At 38.2% G+C, this 21,596-nt stretch overlaps 1 protein-coding gene across 1 annotated transcript in view; it reads left to right on the plus strand.

The window, feature by feature from the left end:
* Positions 1-21,596, plus strand: part of LOC144970043 (uncharacterized) — a gene marked incomplete in the record, with an annotated part of 150,687 nt that overhangs the window by 121,128 nt on the left and 7,963 nt on the right. Inside the window, 4 exon segments of the mRNA XM_078909239.1 lie at positions 1-116; positions 1,437-2,943; positions 19,503-19,554; positions 20,807-21,491. Of these exon segments, the coding sequence (XP_078765365.1) occupies positions 1-116; positions 1,437-2,943; positions 19,503-19,525 (1,646 nt within the window).

The following is a 21,596-nucleotide window of genomic DNA, read 5'->3' on the forward strand; positions in this document are numbered from 1 at the left end:
CCCCTAGTGATGAGAACTCCTATTCAGAAGTGGGCAAAGAGGCAGCCCCAACACCAGTACCCAGAGGCTCTGTCAAGTCTGGTGTACCACCATTGCCCTCACAGCCACCTAGGAATGTATGTAGCCAATCTAAGCCACGGGTTTTATCATAATTATTAATAATGATAATTTCAATGGTAATAATTATAATTATAGATTGACATTATAACGCACAAATACAGGATACAAACATGCTCAATGCTCAAATCACCTTTTTCATTTCTTGAATGAAATGCCTTTCCTAAAATAAACTTGAGTGAATATTTCTGGATTTAACAATTGGCAATTGATATCAAAAGAGGACAAGCATGATTATTTAACTCTTTCAGCGCTGAGGCTATATTCGCATTTCCGTCACAAAATGGCTGACATCTGATTGAGGCAGCATGAGAATGACAAGCTAAGACAAAGCGACATTCGAATTTGGCGCATAATCTCAATTGAATGTTCTGATGAAAGAAATGATACCATTGGTTCAATTTATAGTACTTTTGTAGAAAGCAGATTGGATTACATTAATGTTTTTGCATTTCAAGACCGGCCGCACTGTGTGGCCATTTGCCAGTAGTCAGATTCTGCTCTGGCGGCACAGTGTGGCCAATAGTGCTGAAAGAGTTAAGAGCCTGTGCCAAAACCAGGTCAGATCTCGTCTGTCTTTTCAATAAGTTATTTGAATTTCCAACCTTCTTTACCAAGTGTATTTTGATTTTGAGAAATCATTTTTTGTCTCATCAAAAAGAATGAAATAATTCTATTTGTTCTGTCTAAAATGTAAGAGAAACCAATTTGGTGCTTAACCATGGTGACATGTCACTATAAAATGAGTAATGAGGAGATCAGAATTGACCCAGGGTCTACATGTTGACTAATTGTGTATTGATTTCCTGTGTGTGAGGCTGTGCCATGAGGGCATCAAGCGTCAGGATGTCTGGCTTCTTAGCACATTGTTTTGACTTCAATCAGAGCTAAAGAAATCTCATCCATCCATTTACTGTAAACAGATCAGCTGTTGGGAAGACCTTCCTAATGAAAAATGAAGCACAGTCCTTTTGATATCCAGTATCCCATTGGTCATATCTACACTGTACTAAGCCAGCCATGCATTGTTTGAATTTGTCACAACACATGGAAGGGCCCTGTGGCAATTGATTAGCATTTAAAATTATGAATTGAATTTCATATTATTTGATTTTACCATCATTTGCCTCTGATGTTTCCTCTCATTTCACTGTGAAGTGGATAGGCTGTTGTTTAATTCACCATTTAGTTTACCAATTCATTAGAGGTCTTCATAAATTGATGGGGAGTTTTATCAGACTTTATGTTTTACAAAGCTATTTATTCATTAGGGGACATACGAGACCACACGTTTCCATTTTTGTCTTTGTTTTCTGTAGGACCCGCTTGCACCAAAGGAAAAGAAACAAGCGAAAGTGAAACCCATGTCCACGTCAGATGAACGCATCATGGAAGCTGCCCTTGCCAATGCCCGAGAGCTTACAGCCTTGAAAAGTCCCGGGGAGTGTCACAGCCCCACCGCCAATAACGACAAGTCCAATTTCTTTCACGACGATTCCCCTGGAATTGTTTCTAAACTCAGAAATTCATTACGCAAATCGACCAGTCCAAAGTCTGAGAGAAAAAGAACATTTTCCGACGAGCTTGAAAGCAAAGGTGATATTGCAGATGAGCTGACTCCTGAGGCACAACAGGCCTACAATGTGTTAGTCGTCAAAGGAGAAGGTTCCTCAAATAACCGGCTCAACAAAGACCAAATGTATTATCCCGAAAGCTCCAACATGGATCACAGCAGTCAACAACAACATATCATGCTGTCCAAGGACCAAGAAGACTCTGTGTTCCACCCTGAACCAGTTCATCGACGGAGTAATGGCACACCTCCTAGAGTTCCCCCTCACAGTAGTAACATATCATCACAGCACCTTACAAACAACACGGGCAACATCAGTGTACATCCAACCCAACCACCCCCTCAACCCCCGTCCAGACCTTTGATATCAGCCCCCCTCCCTCAAAACAAACCTGTAGCCATTACCCACCCCACTACGACAACTCCCAATAACGCATCTTCCCCTGTCCCTGCCCCAAGACCCCCCAAACCAGAAAGTAAGAAATCAGACATCCCTATCCCCAAACCCAGACCCGAGATTCAAAGAGTGGAGCCCACGATTAGACAAACTGTCCCCGATTCACCTCCAGAAATTGAACACAAGACTCACATCCCAATATCCAGAAAGGACAGCTCTTCAACCAGCAAAGAAAAAGAAAGGGAAGATTTTAAAAAGACAATTGAAATTGTTCGTGTTGACGATAGCGCTAGTATACGGGACAGAGATGAATTGTCAGAAAAGACTTCATCCACTTTCGATAGATCCTCCGCTCGCTCTTCGCAAAGATCCTCCCTGGATCGTTCTGACGCAACTTCAGAAAATGCTGAGTCAGAACGGGCCGATTGGGAACACAGTGAATATTCATCTGACGGTAGTCGGCCTGACCCCCGTGCCAATTCTTCTTTCGGTTCAGGCTCAAATGAACGTCAGGACTCTTTCAGTAAAAAACAATTGCAGTCCTCTTCGCTGTTCGAAGAGGACCTTAGCGAACCATCGCCTCAAGAAATAATGAGTCGACTTCGAGAAAAACGTCTTAACCGTCACTTAGATCACCAGAGAGCTCTGACTGGTGAAGGGGACGGAAGTTCTACAACGACTGCAGCACCCCGGCCCCGACCCAATGCCAGGGAGCCGCAGGGCATCCCAGGAAGAACCCCTAGTGTTGATCTGGAAGATGGTGGAGGAGGGGAGGGCTCCGATGAGGTAGACACAAACCCGCTACGCATGCTTCGTGGAGGAGCCATCCCCATTCGCACCGGTCGAGGCTCTGCAGGTAACCACGGTAACCAAGGCACCCGGGGGGCCTCCAAGGCCCTTCGTGTGCCTGCTCTTAATTTCTCTAGCCCTCTTTCCAGACTTGAAGCAGCACCCATGTCATCTTCGTCCCAGGATTGTATCATCTATGCTACAATACAGCCACAAACGACAGCTGTAAATACCAAAGAATATGAGGATATCTCCAATCCCTACAACAACAGCAATGTCATCAACAACAACAACAACAACCAGCTACAACGCAGCCAACCTTTAACAACTGCATCGTCACTTCCATCAAATCCAGCAGCATGTTCGGATAACATTGCCACCGTCACCAACACCGTCACCACCTCAACCACCACCATTGCCACCACGGCAACAACCACCAGTGATGCTGCTGCAGAATTGATGCTGGAGCTGGACAAGTTGACATCCACCCTGATGGAAGGGGACTTGTCTAAAGTTGCCAGCGCTGTGGCAGGAAGAAGGACGTCCGAGGATGAAATAAGGAAATTTACACAACAGGGTCACAAAATCGATCTCACCAGAAGCATTCCAACCACATCAGAAGGTAACAACAATGAACAAAACGATGAAAAAACCTCTGGATGCCAAACTACATCGACTAACTACGCCTTGAGTAATTCATCACCATTAGCAATGTCATCCAATCCTGCTAATATCACGAATACAAAGGCTTCAGGTGATGAAGCAATTCAACCGTCTACTGATCTGCAATCACCTCCCCCAGTCATTCCCCAACGACCGAACCTCCCAGCCAGAATGAAATTAGTAGATGCTTCTTCTGTACCCCCTCGTCTTCCTCCTAGAAGGACTCAGTCCTTGACAGAGAACCCTGACAAGTCGAGCTCCAATTCAACCAACATTCCCCAGCATCGTCAGCGTACCAGAGAGCTGAGGAGAAGCAACAGTCTGGAAGAGCCAGACATGAAGCCAACTCCAACTCCTCCCCTCCCTCCAAGAATTCCCCAACCCACTGCCCGACCCATCCCACTGTCTTCCAAATCTAGAGATAGAAAATTGCCCCTTGTCGTGCATCCACATCCCTCAAGCCATAATACTCAACAACTAGGCCCTGTTTCCCCTACTCCAATAGGGAACAAATCTAAAACCAATCCAATCGCTTTACCTGAGCGACAGCCTGTCTCATCCCGATCTGTTCTTTCTTCCTCACCCTTCTCTTCTTCATCATCTCAGCGTCATTTCATTCATCACTCCCATTCTATAGATTCTCATAACCCTCACCAACGTCGTCATATCAACAGTCCTAATGCTATCCCATCATCCCATGGCCGATCCTTTCAGTCATCCAGGTCTTTTGATCTCCCTCCTACCTCTGATCTCTCTCATTTTATCTCAGACGTGGACTCTGAACCGACTCACATGCTTCTCGAGTCGCCCCCTTCTCATTATCAAGTTCCTTCTCTTGTTGTCAATTTGCCGTCTACATCGGACTACAAAGAGGAACCGACCCACATACCTCTCTCATGGTCCTCGTCTTTCCCATCCAGCTCGTCTCAACAGTCGCCCTCTGTACAAGGCCGTTCCACAACCAATGCCAAAATCCCCCTGAACAGGAGCACGAGTTGTCAGGTCCCATTTCTGTCCCGATATCCAAGTCTAATAGACACTCAAAGTCCTCCAGCAGATTTACCCCCTGCTCCCCCTACACCTTCTTACAGAGAGAAACTGGGTCTCCCTCCGAACAGCACCAATAGTCAGAAAAATCACATCTTGTCACGCAGTGTCTCACATGACATCACCACCACCAAACTCTCGTCTCTGCCTGGCCAACCTCCCCCTCTATCCCCTCGAATTCAAAACATTCCATCATCCTCTAACAGAAGAAGATCCTCGAGCATGACAAGTCCTCATAATCATCATTTCCCTCACACTCCTGCAACATCATCATCATCATCATCTCATCATCACCATCATCCTCCTCATCATCATCATCATCATCATCCTCAAACTCAGCATCACCCATCAACAACCCCGGTTCCATCTACTCATCCTCTTGTATCTCCATTAAGAACCACCAGCCACCTCCACCCAGCCAGTACAGTGTTCAGATACCCTGACCTGGACAATTTAGAAATGGGAGACGATGACGCTTTCTTTTCCGAGGCCCCTTCTGTACCCCACCCTTACTCTCAAAGTCCTTTTCGTCCAATCACCTCCTCACCCTCCTCTTCGTCTACCTCTAAATCCTCACATCCAACCTCCACAAATCCTCAGTCTAAAACCACAGACAACAGACTCTTACATCTTCCATCCACACAATCTTCTTCAGTCCATTCTCAGAATATACCCCAAGCAACAAGAGCATCTCACCCACCACTCTCATGTCACCCAAACAGTCATCAGGTAACCCATGATGACATTCCACCTCCTATCTCTCCCAGAACATCTAGGAATATCCTAGTCCTCAAACCGCCTTCTCCCATGTCCAACAGTCATAATAATAATATTTCTAATAATACAAATAAAAATGTCCAAAACAATAGCACGGATAATATCCATAAATCTCCACCTCATTTGTCCATATCCACACCACAGCCAGCCCTTCCCCCAAGATCCCCCATCCCTGCTAGAGCTCCTCTCCCAACCACCTCATTCCCTCCAATTTCTACCCCAGAGTCCCCAACCAATGAGTCATCCTACCTCCTTCTCTCCTCTGCTTCCTCCTCCCCCACCCACGCACCCCTCCCCTCTCCCAACAACCTCTGTCATTTCAACTTGAACATCTCAACAAGCTCTGACGACGAGTGTTTGGTGAACACGATGACCAGAGGAAGAAGGAGCCCATCTCGTTCCCCGCCACCTCCTGTCAGGTTTCAATTCCACGACAGCAAAAAATCAGATTTGAGCAACGGAAATCAACATCAACAAAGAGCTTTGAGCTCACCTCCTCCACCGTCTGTACCTACCAGAAGCTCAGCAACAACATCATCATCATCAGCATCAACAACAGCAGCAGCAGCAGCATCAAAAGCATCACCATCATCATCATCCTCGTCATCATTGTTAGCTTTGGCCAGTGAATACAGTGGTGAGGTTGACCTTTCACCTACCATGCTGGCCAGCTACAAACATTCCTCCACCGTCAGTTATGAAGATTTGATGGAGTTTGCTCTAGATAGGTAATTAGTCATCAACCCCTCCAAATAACAGACATTGCCATCATTAGGATTTCCAATGCTGCTCTACCCAACTCCCCCCCATACATCTATCTCTTTGTCTATTAGTCTGGCTCTGTCCTCCACTAACCAAACGCTTACCAACCCAGTGTTCAGGTCACAATTACAAGTAGAAGGCCATACATTTTTTAAAAAACCCTTAAATCTTTTTTTTTTAATTCGTAATGAAAGTCATTGCTATAATTAGATGTTTTTTTTTTAAATATAAAATGTTGATATTTTCACTGGTAATAGTCAAAAGCACCCAAAGCTTTTAATATTAAAAGCAAAAAGATCTTAATTGACATAACATATTATGAGAAAGAGAAAAATTAATTTTAACAGACTCATTTCTATTGATTGTTCTGAAATGGAAATCAAGGACAATGTGTTGTGATCCCTGTACTATGAAATATTTGAAGATTTTCTCAATTCGGGTTCCAACATTTTTATATCAAAATGCTTTTTCTCAATGTTTATTTATAAAAAACCGGTTTTGGTTTTTTTCTGGTGTAAAAGAGGAAATTATTAAGACCATTTTTGTTTTTGTTTCTGGTGTAAAGAGGGAATTATTAAGACCATTTTTGTTTTTGTTTCTGGTGTAAAGAGGGAATTATTAAGACCATTTGGTTTGTTTTTCTGGTGTAAAGAGGGAATTATTAAGACCGTTTTTGTTTTTGTTTCTGGTGTAAAGAGGGAATTATTAAGACCGTTTGGTTTGTTTTTCTGGTGTAAAGAGGGAATTATTAAGACCGTTTTTGTTTTTGTTTCTGGTGTAAAGAGGGAATTATTAAGACCGTTTGGTTTGTTTTCTGGTGTAAAGAGGGAATTATTAAGACCGTTTTTGTTTTTGTTTCTGGTGTAAAGAGGGAATTATTAAGACCGTTTGGTTTGTTTTTCTGGTGTAAAGAGGGAATTATTAAGACCGTTTGGTTTGTTTTTCTGGTGTAAAGAGGGAATTATTAAGACCGTTTTTGTTTTTGTTTCTGGTGTAAAGAGGGAATTATTAAGACCGTTTGGTTTGTTTTTCTGGTGTAAAGAGGGAATTATTAAGACCGTTTTTGTTTTTGTTTCTGGTGTAAAGAGGGAATTATTAAGACCGTTTGGTTTGTTTTTCTGGTGTAAAGAGGGAATTATTAAGACCGTTTTTGTTTTTGTTTCTGGTGTAAAGAGGGAATTATTAAGACCGTTTGGTTTGTTTTTCTGGTGTAAAGAGGGAATTATTAAGACCGTTTTTGTTTTTGTTTCTGGTGTAAAGAGGGAATTATTAAGACCGTTTGGTTTTGTTTTCTGGTGTAAAGAGGGAATTATTAAGACCGTTTGGTTTGTTTTTCTGGTGTAAAGAGGGAATTATTAAGACCGTTTTTGTTTTTGTTTCTGGTGTAAAGAGGGAATTATTAAGACCGTTTGGTTTGTTTTTCTGGTGTAAAGAGGGAATTATTAAGACCGTTTTTGTTTTTGTTTCTGGTGTAAAGAGGGAATTATTAAGACCGTTTGGTTTGTTTTTCTGGTGTAAAGAGGGAATTATTAAGACCGTTTTTGTTTTTGTTTCTGGTGTAAAGAGGGAATTATTAAGACCGTTTGGTTTGTTTTTCTGGTGTAAAGAGGGAATTATTAAGACCGTTTTTGTTTTTTTTCTGGTGTAAAGAGGGAATTATTAAGACCGTTTGGTTTGTTTTTCTGGTGTAAAGAGGGAATTATTAAGACCGTTTTTGTTTTTGTTTCTGGTGTAAAGAGGGAATTATTAAGACCGTTTGGTTTGTTTTTCTGGTGTAAAGAGGGAATTATTAAGACCGTTTTTGTTTTTTTTCTGGTGTAAAGAGGGAATTATTAAGACCGTTTGGTTTGTTTTTCTGGTGTAAAGAGGGAATTATTAAGACCGTTTGGTTTGTTTTTCTGGTGTAAAGAGGGAATTATTAAGACCGTTTGGTTTTTTTTCTGGTGTAAAGAGGGAATTATTAAGACCGTTTGGTTTGTTTTTCTGGTGTAAAGAGGGAATTATTAAGACCGTTTTTGTTTTTGTTTCTGGTGTAAAGAGGGAATTATTAAGACCGTTTGGTTTGTTTTTCTGGTGTAAAGAGGGAATTATTAAGACCGTTTTTGTTTTTGTTTCTGGTGTAAAGAGGGAATTATTAAGACCGTTTGGTTTGTTTTTCTGGTGTAAAGAGGGAATTATTAAGACCGTTTTTGTTTTTGTTTCTGGTGTAAAGAGGGAATTATTAAGACCGTTTGGTTTGTTTTTCTGGTGTAAAGAGGGAATTATTAAGACCGTTTTTGTTTTTGTTTCTGGTGTAAAGAGGGAATTATTAAGACCGTTTGGTTTGTTTTTCTGGTGTAAAGAGGGAATTATTAAGACCGTTTTTGTTTTTGTTTCTGGTGTAAAGAGGGAATTATTAAGACCGTTTGGTTTGTTTTTCTGGTGTAAAGAGGGAATTATTAAGACCGTTTTTGTTTTTGTTTCTGGTGTAAAGAGGGAATTATTAAGACCGTTTGGTTTGTTTTTCTGGTGTAAAGAGGGAATTATTAAGACCGTTTTTGTTTTTGTTTCTGGTGTAAAGAGGGAATTATTAAGACCGTTTGGTTTGTTTTTCTGGTGTAAAGAGGGAATTATTAAGACCGTTTTTGTTTTTGTTTCTGGTGTAAAGAGGGAATTATTAAGACCGTTTGGTTTGTTTTTCTGGTGTAAAGAGGGAATTATTAAGACCGTTTGGTTTGTTTTTCTGGTGTAAAGAGGGAATTATTAAGACCGTTTGGTTTGTTTTTCTGGTGTAAAGAGGGAATTATTAAGACCGTTTTTGTTTTTGTTTCTGGTGTAAAGAGGGAATTATTAAGACCGTTTGGTTTGTTTTTCTGGTGTAAAGAGGGAATTATTAAGACCGTTTTTGTTTTTGTTTCTGGTGTAAAGAGGGAATTATTAAGACCGTTTGGTTTGTTTTTCTGGTGTAAAGAGGGAATTATTAAGACCGTTTGGTTTGTTTTTCTGGTGTAAAAGAGGAAATTATTAAGACCATTTTTGTTTTTGTTTCTGGTGTAAAGAGGGAATTATTAAGACCATTTGGTTTGTTTTTCTGGTGTAAAGAGGGAATTATTAAGACCGTTTTTGGTTTCTTTTTCTTTTGTAAAGAGGAAATTATTAAGACCGTTTTGGTTTGTTTCACCTTAGACACTGTGTGTGGTTAAGCGTCGTCGATTTCCACTCCATTCAACACTTACCCCACCATGTAGTCTCTCTGTCTTTTCCAATACGGGGAGTTTGGCTACACTCTTTATGCTTATATCGCTCTTACTGTTTATAGCCATGAGGTAGACTTACATCAAGGCATCTATTATATCTATGATATCCAAAACTCTTTCTCTGGTGTGGATTCCAGTTCTCAAATAGCCTCAATTTACATCAATTATCTTGTAGTAAAAGGGGGAAAAAAAAATATATATATATATTAATTTTAGATTTTAGATTAATTCTTTTTTTTTTTTTTGTGTTCAACATTTTAAAATGTATCTAAGAATCAATTCTTATTTTTGAGGCCGTATTTCCAAATATATTTAAATATCAGGTCAAAGTAACGATAATTTGAGATATTTATTTTTTTCTCTCGGTCATCTGCCAGGTATCAATTCAATAGAATAGGGACAGGTGAAGGGACGGGTACAATGAAAATGATTTCAATCTTCTTCATATTAATAATAATGATAATAATGATCACCATCTTAATAATCATAATAGTCATAATAATAATAATAAGAAGAATAAGAGTAACTTTTATTGGAAGACCCCAGTGATGTAAGCTTCAACTCTTTTTTGTTCTCCTTGATGAGATGTCACCATCTATGTTGTTGTGTTGATAACAATTTAACTAACCAAAATAACCCCACGCACCAATACAATCCAACACATTGTCCCAGCTTGAATGTTGATGTAGAACAACACATACCAGTGATAATTCAACTGTACCAGCACACTGAATTCATTCAACAAACACCTTTTCACTTCCCACATAATGGTGAGCCAATCCCACTTACGGTATTTCTTTTGACTCAGGGGGAAAACAACGTGTCACGTGGGTTCGAAAATATATTTTGGCCTCATGAAATAAAGTACAGTGGAGTCTGGATAAGACAAACTGGCTTCAGATAAAATCTTGTTTGAAATACACTTTTCACCCAATTCCATTTTTTCCTCTTTATAGAAAAGCCAAATAATCAAAGTCTGGATTCGGTCATGAATTGAAATAAACTGTTCTCTGCCATGGTAGTCTTTTTTCCTCCACCTTCATGCGCCAGCTATTCCCACCACCCACCCAATGGCCAAACAAACAATAAAACCACTGGACTTTTACTTTTACCTACCACTCATTTTGAATGGAAAGGTTGTCTCCCTTTAAAAGGGATAAGTCAACCCTCCTTACAATGAACTTTATTTCTAGTCACAAGTTTATCTTACACGGTCTCCACTGTACAATTGATTTCAAATAGTGATGAGATTAAAGGGAAATAAAACCATTCCAGCGACAATCAGAAATGTCTCATTTTTTTCTAAATTTTACAAGTTGATAAAATAGTATGGAAAAAAAAGGTACTTCATCTGATTTAATTCCAAAAGTTTTCAATGATAAAACCCAACGGAAGAACCAAATGTTTCTCTTAAAACCTGTGGACCTTTGACAGATGAAACATATTAGGCAGTAAGGGAAATATTCATTGTGGAATAAAGTCTTGATCAGCCTTCTAGGTGATAATTCAAAAACTATTTTATCTTTACTAGTGGCCATAAAGTAGAACCAGGATAAGAATGAAGACATTACCAGAAATCAACCTGCCTGCCCTCTTCTCTTTCAAATCATGTATTTAGTTTTAAATGTTTATTGTTTATACTATTGTTATGTGCTTATTTTTCATTGGGTTATTTGATGGCCTGTTGATGTTTCTTGTCGACCCTTCAACCTGTTATGGTGTCACTGTTATCTGCTATGCTATGTGGACTGTCAATGAAGGGAAAATGGCCTCAACGACAAAAAATGTTAAATTTTGATAGAATAATATACACATGTCCTTTCAAAGTAGTTGAAATTGGTATTAAAGCAATAATATACACATTTCCTTTCAAAGGAGTTGAAATTGGTATTAAATTTAAAGCAAAATCTATTGTTTAAAAATTGACGTCGAGCCAAGAGAAATAACTTTGCAATAAAAAAAATGATAATATGTATCGACTGTTTTTACAAGACAATCCTCTTGACTTTGATCCTATATGAAATTTTAGTCCAACTGTTTTGAACTTTAAAATAATGCCAAATTAAACCATATAGAATGTTTAAAATAATGCCAAATTAAACCATATAGAATGTTTAAAATAATGCCAAATTAAACCATATAGAATGTTTAAAATAATGCCAAATTAAACCATATAGAATGTGAAAAAATTACAAAACTATGTTTATTTTTAGAAGTCATATTTGCCTTCATTTACAGTCCGTGCCAGTTCTGTTTTGTTTTGTCTTCTCACTTTTCCTTATATTATGTTTTTTATTTTTCTTTGTAGAGCTTTGCTTTGCTATATCGTCAGTCAGTGTTAGTCAAATAGTGAAATCACACGAAGACTGTTGGAAATGAAATGAACGATTTTGTGAGTCTGTTCACCATGCATGCTGTAGACCACAGTAATATCTTACCGAAAAGGAGGGATGTTTGTACACTACAGGCTTTGAATTGGTGTTGTTGTTAGATGGGAGTTCACGAAGTGGAAAGAAGTTCTGGTGCAGACGATGATAGAAGTTGTCACATTTCCATGGTTCACCAGTTATTTTCTTTATTCAAATTGACTTTTGTTATCATTGTTACTGATCATTTTTTTAAAACCTTGATTATGATTTTCTGTTTGTTTGTTTTGATATAACAATTTTCTTTAAAAATTAGAAATCCTTATGTTTTTTTGTTTTTGGGGGGATATATTGCGCTTTTCATGTTCTGTATTGCACAAGTGACATTGTGGCATGGGTATGTTTGAGATTGTGATAAAAGGTCGTTTTCATTGCATTTCAACACAAAAACATTAGTGGATTTAATTATTAAAAAAAAAAACCCCAAAAAACTCTATTATCATTTTTATTAATTAGGGGGGTGGGGGAGGTCATTTGTCGTGATTAAAGCTAAACGTCTTTTTGTGTTGAAATGTTTCCTGACACAGGCTTCCATACATTGTACAATGTTTCCTGACACAGGCTTCCATACATTGTACAATGTTTCCTGACACAGGCTTCCATACATTGTACAATGTTTCCTGACACAGGCTTCCATACATTGTACAATGTTTCCTGACACAGGCTTCCATACATTGTACAATGTTTCCTGACACAGGCTTCCCATACATTGTACAATTGTTTCCTGACACAGGCTTCCATACATTGTACAATGTTTCCTGACACAGGCTTCCATACATTGTACAATGTTTCCTGACACAGGCTTCCATACATTGTACAATGTTTCCTGACACAGGCTTCCATACATTGTACAATGTTTCCTGACACAGGCTTCCATACATTGTACAATGTTTCCTGACACAGGCTTCCATACATTGTACAATGTTTCCTGACACAGGCTTCCATACATTGTACAATGTTTCCTGACACAGGCTTCCATACATTGTACAATGTTTCCTGACACAGGCTTCCATACATTGTACAATGTTTCCTGACACAGGCTTCCATACATTGTACAATGTTTCCTGACACAGGCTTCCATACATTGTACAATGTTTCCTGACACAGGCTTCCATACATTGTACAATGTTTCCTGACACAGGCTTCCATACATTGTACAATGTTTCCTGACACAGGCTTCCATACATTGTACAATGTTTCCTGACACAGGCTTCCATACATTGTACAATGTTTCCTGACACAGGCTTCCATACATTGTACAATGTTTCCTGACACAGGCTTCCATACATTGTACAATGTTTCCTGACACAGGCTTCCATACATTGTACAATGTTTCTTCAAGTTCGTTGGTTTGTGCTCTCTTTTATTCTATATTTATAGCTTTTTAATATTTTGTTACTACAGGTGACTGGTCGGTTTTTATTTGTAAACCTTGTGGGACGTTTTCATATGGGCTTTTGTTTTGTGTTTGTTTTTCTTGATTTTGTTTTATTTGAGAAAAGGGGAGGAGGGGGGTAAGAGTCATTATTTTATACCTCCTTGTTGTGATTATTATTCCTTTTTGTTGGATTAAATTTTCTCTTTGCTTCATTATTGTTTTTGCACTTTGAATATCTTATTGTGTGAATGTTGTTGGAGCACGAAGAGTCTAGCCAAGACAGCGTATCATCTACACACCTGGATCTGTCAGAATGGAAGCCTGTATGACTTATAGGGGGATCAGAGGAGACAGGATAGTTATCATCTATACTGGAAAAACAGATGGAGCCTTTATATATTTCTGAGCGTATTTAAAATTCAACCATGAAATGGTAACTTAGAGGAACAAAATATAAATGGACATACCACGCAAGACCAAAAATACAACTCTTGGAAAGCAAAATTGGTCACAGTAGGACAGCTGTCTATAGACATTCTAATTCATCAATCCGGACACGTCCAATGACTTTATTGCTTTCTGGACTCTGTCAGAACTGAATTGGCTTTGTCTGTCGTCTTGATTTATTGGGACTTTTGTCTCCAGGATGTCACTGGGAAAGATTAAGGTGATGTGGAGGAACAGCAGTGTTCAGGTTGTCCAGGAGTCCCACTCAAGATTCAGGTCATTCACATCAATGACACTCTCATCTACTAACACGTAACCCAATCGAAGGCCTGAGCTTATCATTTCCAAGAGGAAAAACTAACATCATCTAAACGGATTTCACACAATAGAGGAATCCTATCCTGTAGACAAATCATCTAGTCCATAGCATGACAAGAAGATGGTTCCAGGGGGTAACTGACATCTTATACAAAGGAAATTCATGGATTTTGCTTTTCATCTGTTATGATTTTGGCTTTCGTTTTACTTAGTTTTATTTATTTATTTACTTTTGTAATTGTTGTATTTCTGTTTTGATTTTGTCGGTGTTTTAATCATGGTAACTTTTAATTTGCCTCAAAACTTCCTATTTCTTGTTCCAAGCCTAATGCTTATTGTTTTGACTTTCCCATTTTATAGAGATTTTGATAATTTATCCTAATATTGAAATTGTCACTTATCACAAAGGCAGAATTTTACATCAGATAAACAATCCTAGTACTGAGAACTCTTAGACTTAAATTCATCCGTCGTTTATTGATTTATTGTCAATTTTTGGTAGGATTTTCTCTTAATTTGACTTTCAACCTTTTTGTTTTTATTATAATGTCAATACAAAAGGGGAGACTGAGGTGGGAGCGTCGTGAAGGTAAGAGAATTCTATTGATGAGAATGAGACTCAGGACTTGCCAGCCAGAAAACATTTCGATTTCATCACAAACTTATAAAACTTGACACCCTTGGCTTGTAAAATAAATATCTTTCAGTATTTTCAAAAAGTGGAGGTGAGGGGAGACGGTTGGAGTGTGTACTTCTCTCTGCACACTCACACATTCACAGACAGACATATATATACGCATGCAAATACACACATACAATTTGATTGTGATGGTGATTGAAGGAATGAGGACGATGATGATGATGATGATGATGATGATGATCGGTCGTTCTATCTGCTGCTGCTGCTGCCACTGCCACTGCATGATTTCACCGGATTGCCGCTAGTTCAAACCTGAGCTTGGTTATTTGTGGTGAAGAAAAATTGTACGATTCTTCACCTTCACTGTTGATGATGCGATGTCATTGCATGCTGGTTATGGCAGGGACGATGACGATGATGATGATGATGATGATTCATTTTTGATTTCCCAACAACATTATTGCTACACAGGACTGCCAATCGTATCCCTTAAACAATTATATTTATATTTATATGCTTTTTTTCACTTATGTAAGATTTATGCTTTGCCTCTTAGATTGTACATTTTAAAATAGGAATCAAATCTTAACAGTTTCATTGTAAAGAGGGGTTTCTATTTTGTCTATCACAAGGTTTCCTGGCATTCTCCATTTTTCCTGCAATACATATATTTTAACAACTAATATGATTTTTTTAATGGTCAAAAACTAAAGTTAAATTCACTTTTCAACATCTCGTTAGTTTCCTCCATCAAAGCCATTAGGCCCATGGAGCCGGAGTTTATCCCGGTTTCTATAGCATGAAACGGACAATAGCAATTGCTGGATATCCTTTGGATAGGATGCTAGTCTATCGCAAAGTACTTTCCGCCAAATCTAACAGACTCAACTATCCATTCAATGCTGGGTGGACAGGGACTCGACTGACAGCACCCTGGGATTGATCATATTGTTCCCTTTGCATATGAAGCCCTCCCCCACCTTCAACACAAATCTAACTTGAGATGATGGTTCATATATACTACAAATGGGCTGTCTCATGGTTTGGGAGTTTGCATCGGACATCAAATAGGATAGAATCAACAAGTTGTGAAAGTATCCAAGTCGCTATCACCCACCTGGAGCTGTCAATGAAACAAAGTGATCTGAAGGGAGATCAACGAGTAGGAATGTGTCAATGACTTATAGTTACTAGGGTCTGAGATTGGTATTGTTTATGTAGATTGGTATATAATATTCATGTTGTTATAGAACCAGATCATGTATTTGTCAACGATGATATCTCTTTCTTTTGGTCCATATTATGTAATGCTATCTGACATTTGATCTCTCTCTCTCTCTCTCTCTCTGTCTCAGTCTCTCTCTCTCTCTCTCTCTCTCTCTGTCTCTCTCTCTCTGTCTCTCTCTCTCTGTCACTCTCTCTCTCTCTCTCTCTCCCTCTCTCTCTCTCTCTCCTCTCTCCTCTCTCTCTCCTCCTCTCTCTCTCTCCTCTCTCTCTCTCTCTCTCTCTCTCTGTCACTCTCTCTCTCTCTTTCTCTCATCTCTCTCTCTCTCTCTCTCTCTCTCTCTGTATATCTATCTAGTGTTTTGTGCCCCTTTTACCTCCTACTATACCTTCAGACATTGGCCCTATAGACACTTTCTCATGTCATTCACAATGTCATGTTTTGAATCATGTATCATCATGACTAGATTATAAGTACCATATAAGTATCAATTGATTCTATGGCATGTTGTTATTATTAGAATGGTTCCGTTCCATCCATTATTATTTTTATAATATACAAACCAATAAATAACAAAAGAAAATGAAATGGAAGCTTCATTTCATCAAAGAAGACAGATTTTGTAGATGTTTCGGGTTTCTCCTTTATCAACAAGACATGATGAATATACACGGTGAGATAAGCTGTTCTTTAGTGTTTGGTTGATAAAGGGGAAACACGAAACGTACACATCATCTGTCTTCTGTGATTGAATTGAATTGAATTGAAGCTTTCATTTCCTTTCCAGTTGTGAATTATTACTTTGAGATTTCATGATGTCACCCCAATGCACCCTGTTTGACCACTCTACCACTGATTCCTTCACACATTGACACATTTACACCTCTGCCCAAACTCCCATTTTCATCCGGCCCATTGTTTACCATAGCAACGTGATACGATAATGATGCCTTTTTTAAAATGCTGTAACATCCATACTGTATATTCCTTTCATATGATATCTTTTATCTACTTTTAATGACAAACACAACAATAACACTTCACATTCATACAGTGTGTTTTGGTTTCATTCCATGCCCAGTTTTAATGACAAACACAACAATAACACTTCACATTCATACAGTGTGTTTTGGTTTCATTCCATGCCCAGTTTTAATGACAAACACAACAATAACACTTCACATTCATACAGTGTGTTTTAGTTTCATTCCATGCCCAGTTTTAATGACAAACACAACAATAACACTTCACATTCATACAGTGTGTTTTAGTTTCATTCCATGCCCAGTTTTAATGACAAACACAACAATAACACTTCACATTCATACAGTGTGTTTTAGTTTCATTCCATGCCCAGTTTTAATGACAAACACAACAATAACACTTCACATTCATACAGTGTGTTTTAGTTTCATTCCATGCCCAGTTTTAATGACAAACACAACAATAACACTTCACATTCATACAGTGTGTTTTAGTTTCATTCCATGCCCAGTTTTAATGACAAACACAACAATAACACTTCACATTCATACAGTGTGTTTTGGTTTCATTCCATGCCCAGTTTTAATGACAAACACAACAATAACACTTCACATTCATACAGTGTGTTTTGGTTTCATTCCATGCCCAGTTTTAATGACAAACACAACAATAACACTTCACATTCATACAGTGTGTTTTAGTTTCATTCCATGCCCAGTTTTAATGACAAACACAACAATAACACTTCACATTCATACAGTGTGTTTTGGTTTCATTCCATGCCCAGTTTTAATGACAAACACAACAATAACACTTCACATTCATACAGTGTGTTTTAGTTTCATTCCATGCCCAGTTTTAATGACAAACACAACAATAACACTTCACATTCATACAGTGTGTTTTAGTTTCATTCCATGCCCAGTTTTAATGACAAACACAACAATAACACTTCACATTCATACAGTGTGTTTTAGTTTCATTCCATGCCCAGTTTTAATGACAAACACAACAATAACACCACATTCATACAGTGTGTTTTAGTTTCATTCCATGCCCAGTTTTAATGACAAACACAACAATAACACTTCACATTCATACAGTGTGTTTTAGTTTCATTCCATGCCAGTTTATGACAAACACAACAATAACACTTCAATTCATACAGTGTGTTTTAGTTTCATTCCATGCCCAGTTTTAATGACAAACACAACAATAACACTTCACATTCATACAGTGTGTTTTAGTTTCATTCCATGCCCAGTTTTAATGACAAACACAACAATAACACTTCACATTCATACAGTGTGTTTTGGTTTCATTCCATGCCCAGTACATTCCTCGGGAGAGACCTATGGATCCAAATTTCCTTTTCAAATGTCGACTTAGTCACGATTCTATTTCTGCATTATTGGTGAACGTAACTGTCTTCTATAAATGTCTGTCGTGTTCGGTCTGGGTATTCTGTCTTTGGTTTTCAGTCGTCTTAGTCTGACTCAGTCTTTTGTTTCCATCGGCTGTGCTTGGTCTTATGATTGTCTAGTTTATGTTCAATGTTTTAATATCTCTCTCTCTCTCTCTCTCTCTCTCTCTCTCTCTCTCTCTCTCTCTCTCTCTCTTTCTCTTTCTCTCTCTCTCTCTCTCTTTCTCTCTCTCTCTCTCTCTTTCTCTCCCTCGTTCTTTCTTTCTCCTGCCCCCCCCCTCTCTCTATCTATCTATCTATCTATCTATCTATCTATCTCTCTCTGCCTCTCTCAGTCATCTCATTAAATCCATCGGTTTTAGTCTTCTATTTCTGTCCTTTGTATTCACTGTTCCCTTTCTGTGTGCCGTGACCATTTGCCACCTGAATCTGCTCATCTGGAATATCAGAGACGCTCTTGTTGTGTCATTTGTATAGGAATGTTTACTGTACAGTGTCTTCTTTCCTGGGTCAGTCTAGGGCAATTCACATTGTCCATGCTGTCAGATTTCTACATTCTCATTCTTGTTATAATAATAATAATAATAATAATAATAATAATAATAATAATAATAATAATAATAATAATATAATAATAATAATAATCTGTTTTTATTCCATTGTATATTTGACTTTTTATATACATATTGGTAACACGGTGATTTTCCCCTTATGTACATATTTATGATATTACATTTACCCATTTCATTGTAATATTTTGTGACAGGGAATGATGTATTTTTCACATCATCTGATTATTTCACATCATGTATTACAATGACTTGCCACTGTTACAGCCTGTATGATAATATCATGACTATATTATTAGTATCATTTATGTAATCTTTCTGATTAATTCACTGTTCACCCAATAATTTTGATTTTTTTAAAACTTTATATTTTAGTTTTATAATTCATTTATATACACATTTTGTGTATATATGTATATATATATCCTCCTTAATAATTGAAATTATTTATTTTTTCATTCATTTTTTTTGTATTTATTTATGTAGGTATTTGTTTATTTTTAAAAGATTAATTAATTTATTTATTTATCTATATTTTTAAAGTATGTAAAAGAAATTTAATTTATTTAATTGTAAATCAGAGTTTTTAAACATTAAATGACAATTCTGATTCTGTTTTCCTGTGCTAAGTTGATAATAATGGCACCAAAGTTGAATTTTCAGTGTTATGTGAATTTGTGCCCATGCCGATCTTTATTGATAAAATTTCTATTTGTTTTGTCACGTTTTAGGGAGAAGAATTGCCAAGAGATAGAAACCCTGCTGAAGATCTTTCAGAACGAGGTAAGGAAATCAGCAACATCTTGACGGCCTCTGTACTTGATATCAATAGATAGAGAATCAGGTTGACGTCACTTGGGTCTTCGTTTTTGGTTTTTGCATTAACCAGACTATAAACGTTCAAGGTTACACATAGTTTTGTGTGTTGGTCCGTTATATTTCCAGATGGCAATTTTGTGAATTTCTTAGCCAAGCGCATACTATCTATAGCCCCTATCTCTATGCCACTCTGACTTGGCTATTCCTGTGTTTCTATAACAAACCATGCACAGATAATTATTTCTGCTTTGTAAACTTTTGGATAGCTTTGTCTTCTATCTCCCTAATCTCCAACTTGCTGTATGTGTTTGTCTTGGAATGAGATTACTTGGCTTTTGTCCTGGCTCTGGCTGGAGTCCATAGCTGGGAGGAAAACATTCAAATCTATAGGCATAGTTTGGGGAGATGATATTACTTTCCTTGTAAATCATCTCTCTGTTGTGTACAGCTAAATTGTTTTGTTTTGAATATTTAGTGATCTGTTAACATCTGAGTGTATTCTTGGTAGTGTATACTTATGTCTGGAGGAGACTTTTAGATGATCTCAAACAAAGTACACTGATAATAGTGTGCTCTTGGAATCTACATCTGTTTCCTATTTGAACCATTCCCATTTGTCTTTTTCTCTTATGCTTTTAATAGTAAATCTAGATTTTTTTTTCAAATATCCCATCTTCGTCCATTTTGCTGGCACTGAAATGAAACGCCAAACAATTCCAACTGGCAGTTGCAGGATTATTTTTTTCCCCCACGAGAGTTTTAACAGTTTTATTTTTTTACATAAATTATATAATCTGTGCAAGTGTGTTGTGTAAACTGTCTTGAGTATTTCCCTTTTTGATGGAGATCCTGTGATAGTGGCTATTTCTGACTTAATGAATGTGATGTTTGTAACTGTTAGGATGGGCTAACATTGCTGCTGCCATATCTTTGTTCTTTCTTTAAACGAGACCCATCTTTCTCACTTGGGTTGTTAAAAATGTTTCCAAAGTGCCAGCGACCTAAGAATTTACAAGCAATGAACTATTACCTATCTTATTGTTTTGTTTTCATTTCCATTTTCCAATGCCTTGTCAAACTTTCTATAACACCCCCCCCCCCCCCATAAAAAAAAAAAAAAAGGTAATTGAATAAATTTGAAAAAAAAAAAATTATTATAATAACCGAACACCAAACTGACTTTGTATTCAATTTTTTCTCTCCTGTCTTTCTACAGGTGACAGTGGAGGACTGTATGGTAGCCTTAGAGAATACTAGATGGGATGTGACCAAAGCCACCAAATACATCCAGCTGAAGAAATTGCTGTCTATCGGAATAGCCGACGTCCACCAGTGTAAGGAATCCCTCGTGGCTTGTGGATGGGATGTGGAAAGGGCTGCCGAGGCATTGCTGGAGTCCTCATCAGCCCCGGCCACAGCTACAACAACAACAACAACATCATCATCATCTATCAACAACAATAGCCAGCATCCATCCTCCTCCTCCTTAGCATCGTCCGCATCAACTCCCTCATCCAGTTCCCTCGCATCCTCTTCATCCTTATCGCTTTCGTCAACGTCTTCGTCTTCCTCGTCGTCTCGTGTTTCGCCTGCTAGAAGTGTAGGAGGTGGAGGACACGCCTATCCTATCGTCACTTCTACAAACAGAGAGGATGGACAAGTGGGAAGGGGTGGAGGAGGAGACTTTTTATCATCAACGGAATCATCATCGTCTTCATCTTACGGTCCAACTCTTTCGTCCAATCACACCAACCGTGTTCCAAGTCCTGATACTGTAGATGTCTGACCATGGTAGTGTAGACTGAACAGATAGATGTCTGACCATGGTAGTGTAGACTGAACAGATAGATGTCTGACCATGGTAGTGTAGACTGAACAGATAGATGTCTGACCATGGTAGTGTAGACTGAACGATAGATGTCTGACCTGGGAGTGTAGACTGAACAGATAGATGTCTGACCATGGTAGTGTAGACTGAACAGATAGATGTCTGACCATGGTATGTA

The sequence above is a fragment of the Berghia stephanieae genome, chromosome 4 (assembly GCF_034508935.2).
Source record: "Berghia stephanieae isolate SIO BIC M18660-M18661 chromosome 4, UCSD_Bste_1.3, whole genome shotgun sequence".
Taxonomy (NCBI): Eukaryota; Metazoa; Mollusca; class Gastropoda; order Nudibranchia; family Aeolidiidae; genus Berghia; species Berghia stephanieae.